Consider the following 9,776-nt stretch of genomic DNA (forward strand, 5'->3'; position numbering starts at 1 on the left):
AGCAGAAATTTTACGAAGCATCTCAACAACCACCTCACTAATTCCTTCCCCAGGTTGAAAACGTTGAGTCTATATAGTGATTAAGGGTATCACACATATGCTAATAAGGAATCTACCTCTACCTTTAACCTGCTTTCTCATCACAATTTACAGATGCTTGTCTTATCAACAAGGATGGGTCAGAAACACTGTAAAGTAGCCGAAGTTGCTAGTTTATTCTGCAACTTTCTCCAAGCAGGTGTTCACTAGTGGGGTTCTGAATTGATTGACGTTTATGGTGGATACAAATTGGATAGTTATAATATACTTAGTCCAACTTTGCCATTTGTAGTTGTGGCGGTACATTTGGAAAGGAATATCGAGTCTCGGAAGTACAACCACATGGATGATAAATACAAAATAAGATTAGGAACCTATACTGCTGAACTGGCTGAGGGGAAAAGAAAATTGGATGTGTTGTTCAAACGGATTTACGAGGACGAGGAGTTAAGGAAGATTTCGAAATACTTTTGCTTGTGTAATCTTCAATTCATATGACGTATCCAGTGACAAAACAGTGTAGTTCAGTTGGTATAATTTCTCGTTTTGCAGCAAACAGAACAAACATACAACAATAAAGCAATAAAGCTGCAAACAAAACAATAGAAGCGGCTGCGGGGTGCTACAAAAAAACCATATCGTGATATCACGTGATTTGTGGCTTCACTTCTATTGTTTGCATATCAGTTATAGTCTTATCAATAGATTTATATAGCATGAACTAATGCTGTAGAAGACAATACGAAAAAAAAAAAAAACAAAAAAAAAACACAAGAGACAAAGAGAGCAACAAAGAGAGTTGTTACAAAGAGCAGCTACTGCAGAATGGGTTATCTGTATATATAAATATATATATATATCCCTCTTAATATAGACATATCTATCTGTAGTGTTTGAATAGTACAAGAAACAAACACTACTAACTCGACACTAGTGACTCTCTCTCTCTCTACCTACACCTTTTGTCTGAGATTTTTACTTGTAGAAGTAGAGATTAAATTTCGGTGATGATATTAGTAATCGTATACCCTTTTAGTAAGCTGATCACGTGCCTAATACTGTGGCTTTGTAAATTGAAAAAGAAATTTTTTTATTAACAAACAACCACAACAACATTTAGCATAGCATTATAGCGCTTTATATAAACCACTCACAATCCACATATTTACACAACTTTTCTTCACCATTTGTCACGAAGAATACAAACTATATTGGTACAGCCACCATTCTTTTTCCAACTACTTTTTACAAAAGAGAATTTTCGGTGTAAATATATCTATAATATAAGTCACCTCACATTCACATTACACAACCCACCGCCAAACCACGCCACACCACATCACATCACAGCACAAAAGCTTTGAAAAAGATTTTCCTTTTTTTTTTTTTTGTTTTTTTTTTTTTTGTAAATCAGCATCTCAGACTCAACAAAGTTGATTTTTACTAAGCAGACCCTTTACTTATATATATATTGCTTATTGATACACTCGTATACACACATCACCAACCATAATCCCAGTCATGACAATCGATTCGTCTTCTACCTTTGCCTTTGGAACTAGAGCTATTCACGTTGGTGCTCCTATTGACGCTACTACCGGTGCAGTGATTGAACCCATTTCATTATCCACCACTTTTGGTCAATCTGAACCTTCCAAACCCATTGGGATCTACGAGTACTCACGTTCTGCTAATCCAAATAGAGACAATTTCGAAACTGCAGTTGCCTCTTTGGAGTCAGCCAAGTATGCGATTGCCTTGGCTTCAGGTTCTGCAACTACTGCTTTGGTTATCCAATCTTTACCCATTGGATCTCACATCATTTCCGGTGGTGATGTTTATGGCGGGACCCATAGATACTTCACCAAAGTGGCCAATCACCACGGTGTCGAAGCTACTTTTGTTGGTGACTTGGTGTCTGATTTGGAATCTTCATTAAGACCTGAAACTAAATTGGTATGGTTGGAAACCCCTTCAAACCCAACATTGAAGGTCACCGATATCGCTAAAGTTAAACAAATTTTACAAAATCACCAACAAGCTACTGGAAACAAGGTGTTGTTGGTTGTTGATAATACTTTTTTGTCTCCTTATATCTCCAACCCTTTGAAATTTGGCGCTGATGTGGTTGTTCACTCAGTCACAAAATACATCAATGGACACTCAGATGTTGTTATGGGGGTATTGGCCACCAATGACACTGATTTGCATGAAAAGTTTAGATTTTTACAAAACGCCATTGGATCCATCCCATCACCATTTGATTCTTGGTTGGCTCACAGAGGTTTGAAAACTTTGCATTTGAGATTGCGTCAAGCTTCAACTTCGGCACAAAAGATTGCCGAGTATTTGCAATCAAAAATTGAAGACGGGTCAGTCATTCATGTTAATTACCCAGGATTGAAATCCCATGAACAACATGGCGTTGTTTTGCGCCAGCACAGAGATGGTTTAGGTGGAGGAATGATCTCTTTTAGAATCAGAGGCGGAGCCAAGGGGGCGTCAGTTTTCACTTCTTCAACGAAATTGTTCACCTTGGCTGAATCACTTGGTGGGATTGAATCTTTAATTGAAGTACCAGCAATAATGACTCACGGAGGTATCCCCAAAGCTGAAAGAGAAGCTAATGGTGTTTACGATGACTTGGTTCGGGTCTCAGTTGGTATTGAGGATACTGATGATTTACTCAAGGATATCGAGCAAGCTTTACATAAGGTAAAGGGTTTGTAATGGGCATGCATGGTAATTTGTTCGGATTGTACTTTGTGTATCACTTATTAATAGTTTTTTAAATATAAAGAGATTATAGATTTATGGGGCTTCCAACTGTGTACTGTTGTAATGTGGTCCTCTCCTTATAGGCGATGGAATTTGGTGGAAGGAAACGAAATTGAAGCGCGACGTGTGTCGTATTTAATGCACACCAATTATGTCACGCTGTTATTACAAATTCATCACTAGCTACAGGGCTCTTCTACCAAGACAGGGTGGTGATGTTGTTATCAGATATCAAAGTTTTACTAAGTGTGGCCCTTTTCAGTACTCAATTGACGACAGCAGCAACAGTAGTGGACGTTGAAGAGGAACTTATTTGTCCTGATCCTACCAATCCCACAATTTGCTACCCTAAAATATTTGTTGCTACAAACGATTGGCAAATTATAAAACCAGGTCAAGATATCCCCGCTGGACTACACGTTAGATTGAATTTGGAAACTTCGGAACGAGAAGCTAAATTGATGTCGGGTGAGTCGGATAATGAGGTAAAAGAAGAAAGCGTTGTTGTTGTTGTGGGAGGTGACAATGGAGGAGAGCAAGCACACAATGACGATTCTGATAAACTTAAACATGAGCAAATTGCCAGTGCTCTTCATATAAATAAAAAGAACAAGCTGAGAGTGAGTCAAGGTGACTTGTCTGATTTCGATTCGGCTGTGGAAGAAGTTGAACATTACGATCAACATGGTGACAAGGAACGATTATTGAAAGCGTTGGACACTATAAATGACTTGTCCCATGATATCGAACTTGGAGAGCAGTTGACCAGCAATGGAAATCTTTTCCATAAATTGATTGACTTGTCTAGCAACACCAATGATGTGCAGCTTGAAGAAAAAATCTACAATATCATTGCTGCGTCGCTTAGGAACAATCCTGGTGCTGTTGCAAACCTACTCGACGGGAAAGTTGCAGGTCTCAATGTGGAGGAGTTCATTGACTCGTTATTGAAAGCCATTAATGAGTCGCCAAGTATTATACAAAAGCGCAAAACCGGTATCATTCAAGCTCTAGTTCAAAATCCAAGTATAGCTGAAGAATTGTTTTCATTTGAGCATCCCAAGGGTTTGAATCAAGTGATTGGTGTCTATCCAAGCTTGAGTGCAGAAGCCAAAGTTCGGGTAGTACACATCTTGGAAGATCTCAACTTGAGAGGCAATAACAATGACAAGAGAACAATTGAAGATACTGACCCTGATTCCAATATGTCCAAGTTTATCCAACAAGCATTAAGTGAAGGTAAATTCAAGAATGATGACGATGCGAAAGCCTTTTTTACCAACTTGGCAAATTTGCACAAAAATGACAGACGGTTGAAGCCAAGTTCTGAATTTTTGCAATGGTTGAGCAAGGAGGTTGAATTGGGCAAAGAACGGAAAAAGAGAGAGGATGTCTCCCAGCAAGATCTCGACTTTGATAAGTTTATGCTATCTGCTAGACACGAGATATTTGGTAATCCCATGGCAATGAGAAAAGCTACCGCTGATGAACTATAATTTGCAGTACATTTTTTACATACTACACATAATACAAAATAAAAACCGTCTTCAAAGTTGTCTTGTTATTTGCTATAGTACAAACCTCTATCAGATACGTAAAGAGCCAGAAATTGGTCCCCCTCTCGTAACTATCTCCTCAACCATTTTGCTTAATCGAACAAACCGAATCCCATATCATCATCAGATTCTTCCTTTTCTTCTTCAGCAGCTTCTGGGGCAGCTTCTTCAGCAGCTCCACCAGCAGCAGCTCCAGCGGCAGCTCCAGCACCACCAGCAGCAGCACCACCGGTTGGAACACTAGACAATTTCTCGTTACCTTCGGCAATCAATTCTTCAACTGATTTACCGTCCAATTCGGAAATCAATTTTTCAATCTTGTCTTCTTCGATTTCGACATCGGCAGCAGACAAGACTGATTTGATGTCTTCGGCTGATGGGGAGGTTTTTCCGGCGTTGACCAATAATAAGTATGCAGCTAAGTATTTCACTAAGAAATGATGTTAGTAACAAATTGACTGCTATGGAATCGGTGGGGTGAGACGGGATTTGGATGGAATAGAGACAAGGGCCATCTTGGTAGGTAGGGCCAATCCGGGGTCCAAAATGGCACCATACTGAAACGGCTGTCCATGTGTAAATATCAAAAGTCTGATGTCTTATGCATTATTATTGCCTCACTTGATACCATCACCCACACTCTTGTGGAAACTTGTTGTATCTCCTGAAAAAGCTTTGTAATTCAAGTTCAGTGCCGTGGTCACGGCTAGATTTCCCTCTGATTCTCCTGGTTTCCATCCATCACTCGTAGTAGTTACTGGACATACTCTTTTGGTTAATGTTTAAGGTTTCAATAATCCACTTCGTCTATTTGCGTGAAATTTTCACTTTTGAGCAAAGTGTGTGCGTGTATGTGTGTGAATGAGAAAAAGAAAAAGAAAAAAACAGTCACGATTTGGTCATGTGACTTGAGCAAAAATATTGATGCAAAGATAAGAAATGGAGTTAGGTAGTATTGCGTAGTCACAAGTGTTGACAGCACACACGGGTGAATGAATATCAAGCTGCCGAAATGAAGAGTTTTGCTGTTGCAGAGCTTTCGCAGTCATACGGAGTCGTGTTCAGTCAATTGTTTTACTTCAAATTGAACCCAATTTTTTATGTACAACCGAAAACCAACAACCGTACTCGATTTGAAAGGCACATCAAGCGTGAATATGCTCTACGATGGCTCGAGTGTGCTACAAGCGGTACTAGACGACAATTCTCTGTTCTTTAATACTACTGATCTCTATTAAAATTTGGTAGCGTCGCGTTTGACGTTACTATCGCGCTTACTAAACAGTGTTGAACATTCAACGTTTTGGGGTTTATTAACTTTTGCAACAAGAGCCTCGCCACGACAACATCAATGCCTCCCAAGCCATTTCCTCACCTATTATCGCCCACCCAGGAAGAAGACCTCATCACAAATGCACAGCAATGGGCCCTTACCAATGGGTTGGTGATGTACCCTCCCAATTTTGACATCCACCAAGCAAGTGTGGCTCCAATCACATTGTTCCCCACACCAATTCCCAAGTCGAGCTTTGAGCGGGCGATTAAAGTTCAAACCTTGTACAATGAATTGTACATCAACTTGATAACAAAGAGGAAAGGTTGGTTGGTTGATATATTGAAGTCCTTGGCTGAGTTTGACCCCGATTTTTCGGGCAAACTATTTGATATTTACCAAAAGTCAATTGCCGATGGAGTGCTACAACCATTGTCCTTGGGAATCTTCCGGTCTGATTATATGATTGACTCCACTGAGCAACAGATTAAGCAAATTGAGTTCAACACAGTTAGTGTTTCATTTGGTGGGCTATCGACAAAAATCGGCCAATTGCAATCGTTTTTGAATTTGGCTGGGTTCTATGACGATAAATATAACTTCAAGTATTACGAAGATGGTGAAATCCCTGTTTCTACTTCCGCCACAGATATTGCACAAGGCTTGGCTGATGGGAACTATTACTACAATGGGGAAGCTGACAATAAGGATACTATTGTCTTGTTTGTGGTACAGCCAAAGGAGCGCAATTGCTTTGATCAGCGTATTGTTGAGTATGCGTTGTTTCATGATCATGGCATAAGATCAGTTAGAGTTACTTTGGAGGAGGTGGATGCATTGGTTACCAACAACAGTGGCAAGTTGTATATCAAGTCAACCATGGATGAAATTTCCGTGGTGTATTATCGTTCGGGGTATGGTCCAAGCGACTATGACTCCAATCCAACCAAAACTTGGAATGCAAGATTGTTTTTGGAGAAATCGCAAGCAATCAAATGTCCATCAATCTTGACGCAATTGTCAGGGTCTAAAAAAATTCAGCAACTTTTGACAAATGAAAGTATAATCAAGCAGATTCTTCCGCATGTCACTGATCAAGATCTTAAATCTCTTCTTTCAACATTTGTGAGAATACTCCCGTTTGATGAGTCGGAGCAAGGTCAAGAAGCAGCCAAGTTGGCAATCCAAGAACCAGAAAAATTTGTATTGAAGCCGCAAAGAGAAGGTGGTGGGAATAACATCTACAAACTTGACATTCCTAAATTTTTAGACAAGATCAGTAAGAAAGATTGGGGCGCCTATATATTAATGGAGTTAATCAACCCAGAAACTTATCGAAACAAGATTCTTCGCAATGGTGAAATATATCACGAAAATATAGTCTCGGAATTGGGTGTTTTTGGAACGATAGTTTTTGATGAGCAAACGGGGAGCATAAAGACCAATAAGAATGCCGGCTGGTTATTGAGGTCAAAGTTTGAAACAAGTGATGAGGGAGGTGTAGCTGCTGGGTTTGGTTGCGTTGATAATGCATACATCTACTAGACTTTTAGACGTTTGAATTTACATTTTCTATCTAGAAGGAGGCAAGTTCAACAATATATTCATCCTCGATTTGATGTAAAGCTTGTCTCTCTTTGTTTTCCATATCCACAGCCCATAAAGCTGCTCCAATTGTATTGGTAAATATGATCAAAATGTCGACCCATGGCATCATTTCAAACAAGATGGCAGCGAGTCCGAAGGCAATGTAAGCCGGTCGGTTTGCCTTGAAGGCTTGCTTCATCTTTGTTTTGTTGTACCCTTTCAATACGAAATATCTTCGGTGAGCCAAAAACCCCTTTGAAGTTACACGGAAATAAAACACCAATACAGGACCAATGAAGGGAATGCAATCAACAAGACACAAAACAATCATTCTCGGTAACAGCATGGGAAATATTGAGAACCTCCAAACATCATACAAATAGCTCTTTATTCTGCTCCAAATTGACAAGGATTGTGATTGGTAGCCGTTCCTAGCTCTTAGCAACCGTACAAACAGGTTGTTACTCTCACGACTGAGGACTGCCTCGTACGCAACTTTTTGGATATGGGGGAGAAGAACTATAGTGACTATAATCCGAGAAAATAAACTTGAGCATTGGTAGATTGGGAACCAAGCTGCAAGCATACCAAATGGACCAATTAACAACGTCATGATGATTGAAGCGGGAGGATAGACAAACAAGAGCATTGACAGATGTATTGCCAATGTGAGAAGTAGCTGCGGGATCAATATTGTGAGGTAGAATGGCCAGATCGTGGGATGGTCTAGGAAATAAAGAACCCCCTTTTATGAAGAAGGTTAGTTTATTTTCTTTGATGGTAAAAGAGTGTGTATCATTACAGTTCAAAACGTACTTTTGGGGGGTATGTATATGCCAATGAATCAATGACTTCTTTCAAAAAGTTCAACAATTGATGGTATTGATTCCACAACATTTGTCACAACTTACATCAAAAGGTGTTGCAAAAAAGAAAAAAAAGAAAAAAAAATGACATTTGGTGATTTTCAAGGAAAATAGTTTTGTCAACGGAGGGAACTACTCTGAAAAAAAGGCTAATCTTGTGAGCACTTACTTTCTGAAAGCAAAATAATACTTCTCCTGAAGTAAATTTCTGGTCTAGACTCCTGTGTGAAGAAATTTACAGCACCAAGTTGTATATTGAGAGTCTTTTTTCTTTCTCTGATCTAAATAAACCAAACGTATGAAACTCAAGAAAATAGGTCCCTTGGCCCAGTTGGTTAAGGCGTGGTGCTAATAACGCCAAGATCAGCAGTTCGATCCTGCTAGGGACCATTTGAATTTTTTTCTTCTTTTAGTTTATACAGTGTTTTTTTTTACTTTGTACGGAAAATGGAACGAGAGCAGCCCCAGTGGCCAGCTTTTGCAGCCTTATAGTCATTGAGGGACTAGTTTTTTGATCAATGATTCTCCCTTGCTTACCGTTTTCAGAAATAAGGGAACTTTTTGGCCATAATATAGTACGATTGGTTGAAGTATCAGTGTATGGCGTCATAATGACAAGAGATACTGTGTTTAGTGATTCTTTTGTTTTGACTCCAAATAGAAATTGTAAAGCAGAATGATTAGTGTGTAGTATTTCATTTATTTAGTTGGTTGTATATTGTCATGGAGAGAGATTTGATGAAATTTTGTAAAAGTTCTGTGTGAATTTTTGGCAACCAAAATATATTCTTGTGTCAGTCCACCAGTATTACACATTCAACAAGAAAGACGGTTCTAACGGTATTCACAACCAGCATCCAACTCAACCAGGCTTCTAGTACCACAAACTAGTATCCCACAAAATCATCTACTAGAGGCTCATTGCAATTCCTCTTGTTTTTACATCCTTTTGCGTGATCTTCAGCTGGTGGAATTCTGAGATGTGTCAAAATCTTGCTATTACCTCTCCAATGTCGGATAGAAGAAGCTGTGCTGATATGATGAAGGAGGAGAGGCGTGACAACGATCCACTTAGAGCTGTTTTGATGAAAGGATGTGGGAAAATGATCAACTGGTGACCTGCTTTCTTAGTGAATACTGAAAAAAAACGTCCTACAAATCTGTGGTTCCAAAATGGTATGTTTGCATTGCTATGAGTGTTTGTTTAAATCTGTGCTAACTTTAAAGAGTGGACTGTAATTATAGAGTGGCTGCTTTTCATCTACTTGCTTACTGGAGGTTCTGCTATTTTTCTTTGAAGGACTTGAGGTCATTTTGGGTCTCTGAAAACAGTCGGTAAGTGAGGCAAATGACTGGGTCAGACATGGCTCAGCCAAATTGTGATGAGCTGCTATTGCCACAGGTTAGAACTAGAGACTGTGGAGGTCGGGTGGGGTAACAAGTCCTTGTTTAAAGAGATTAGAGGAGAGAGCGACACTGTTAAAGGCTATCACAAAGAATCGTGGTTTCATTACAAGCACAAGGATGGAATGGATAAAGGGTCAAGTTCAGGGCAATTGTGGAAAGGGCGGTTAGGGATGGTGGGAGGGAAAAGGCTGTACAAGTTAAAGTCTCTGATGCTCAGCATCTACTACTTTAATGTAAATTTCGGTATATTCGTGTGTATCCAAGATCTCT

At 39.4% G+C, this 9,776-nt stretch overlaps 6 protein-coding genes across 6 annotated transcripts; 4 read left to right on the plus strand and 2 right to left on the minus strand. All coding sequences in view use genetic code 12, as the record gives it.

Annotated features, from left to right (window-relative positions):
* Nucleotides 1-249: 249 nt before the first annotated feature.
* On the plus strand, nt 250-537 carry KGF57_004177 (uncharacterized protein; the record flags this gene model as incomplete). The annotated part of the gene is made up of 1 exon (XM_051753658.1): nt 250-537. A coding segment is annotated over one exon (288 nt), but the record flags the coding sequence as incomplete, so codon positions are not given.
* Nucleotides 538-1,560: 1,023 nt separating this feature from the next.
* CYS3 (cystathionine gamma-lyase) lies at nt 1,561-2,769 on the plus strand (the record flags this gene model as incomplete). Its single annotated transcript, XM_051753660.1, has 1 exon — nt 1,561-2,769. One exon carries the CDS (start codon nt 1,561-1,563, stop codon nt 2,767-2,769), a length of 1,209 nt encoding a protein of 402 aa, XP_051607335.1.
* A 263-nt stretch (nt 2,770-3,032) lies between these two features.
* KGF57_004179 (uncharacterized protein) lies at nt 3,033-4,313 on the plus strand (the record flags this gene model as incomplete). The annotated part of the gene is made up of 1 exon (XM_051753661.1): nt 3,033-4,313. One exon carries the CDS (start codon nt 3,033-3,035, stop codon nt 4,311-4,313), a length of 1,281 nt encoding a protein of 426 aa, XP_051607336.1.
* A 152-nt stretch (nt 4,314-4,465) lies between these two features.
* Nucleotides 4,466-4,947, minus strand: RPP2A (ribosomal protein P2 alpha; the record flags this gene model as incomplete). Its single annotated transcript, XM_051753662.1, has 2 exons — nt 4,466-4,803; nt 4,932-4,947. The coding sequence occupies 2 exons, from the start codon at nt 4,945-4,947 to the stop codon at nt 4,466-4,468; spliced, it is 354 nt and encodes a 117-aa protein (XP_051607337.1).
* Nucleotides 4,948-5,724: 777 nt separating this feature from the next.
* Nucleotides 5,725-7,191, plus strand: GSH2 (glutathione synthase; the record flags this gene model as incomplete). The annotated part of the gene is made up of 1 exon (XM_051753663.1): nt 5,725-7,191. The coding sequence occupies one exon, from the start codon at nt 5,725-5,727 to the stop codon at nt 7,189-7,191; it is 1,467 nt and encodes a 488-aa protein (XP_051607338.1).
* Nucleotides 7,192-7,222: 31 nt separating this feature from the next.
* On the minus strand, nt 7,223-7,564 carry KGF57_004182 (uncharacterized protein; the record flags this gene model as incomplete). Its single annotated transcript, XM_051753664.1, has 1 exon — nt 7,223-7,564. The coding sequence occupies one exon, from the start codon at nt 7,562-7,564 to the stop codon at nt 7,223-7,225; it is 342 nt and encodes a 113-aa protein (XP_051607339.1).
* Nucleotides 7,565-9,776: the final 2,212 nt, after the last annotated feature.

The sequence above is a fragment of the Candida theae genome (genome assembly GCF_024610275.1).
Source record: "Candida theae strain CBS 12239 chromosome Unknown scaffold89, whole genome shotgun sequence".
Taxonomy (NCBI): Eukaryota; Fungi; Ascomycota; class Pichiomycetes; order Serinales; family Debaryomycetaceae; genus Lodderomyces; species Lodderomyces theae.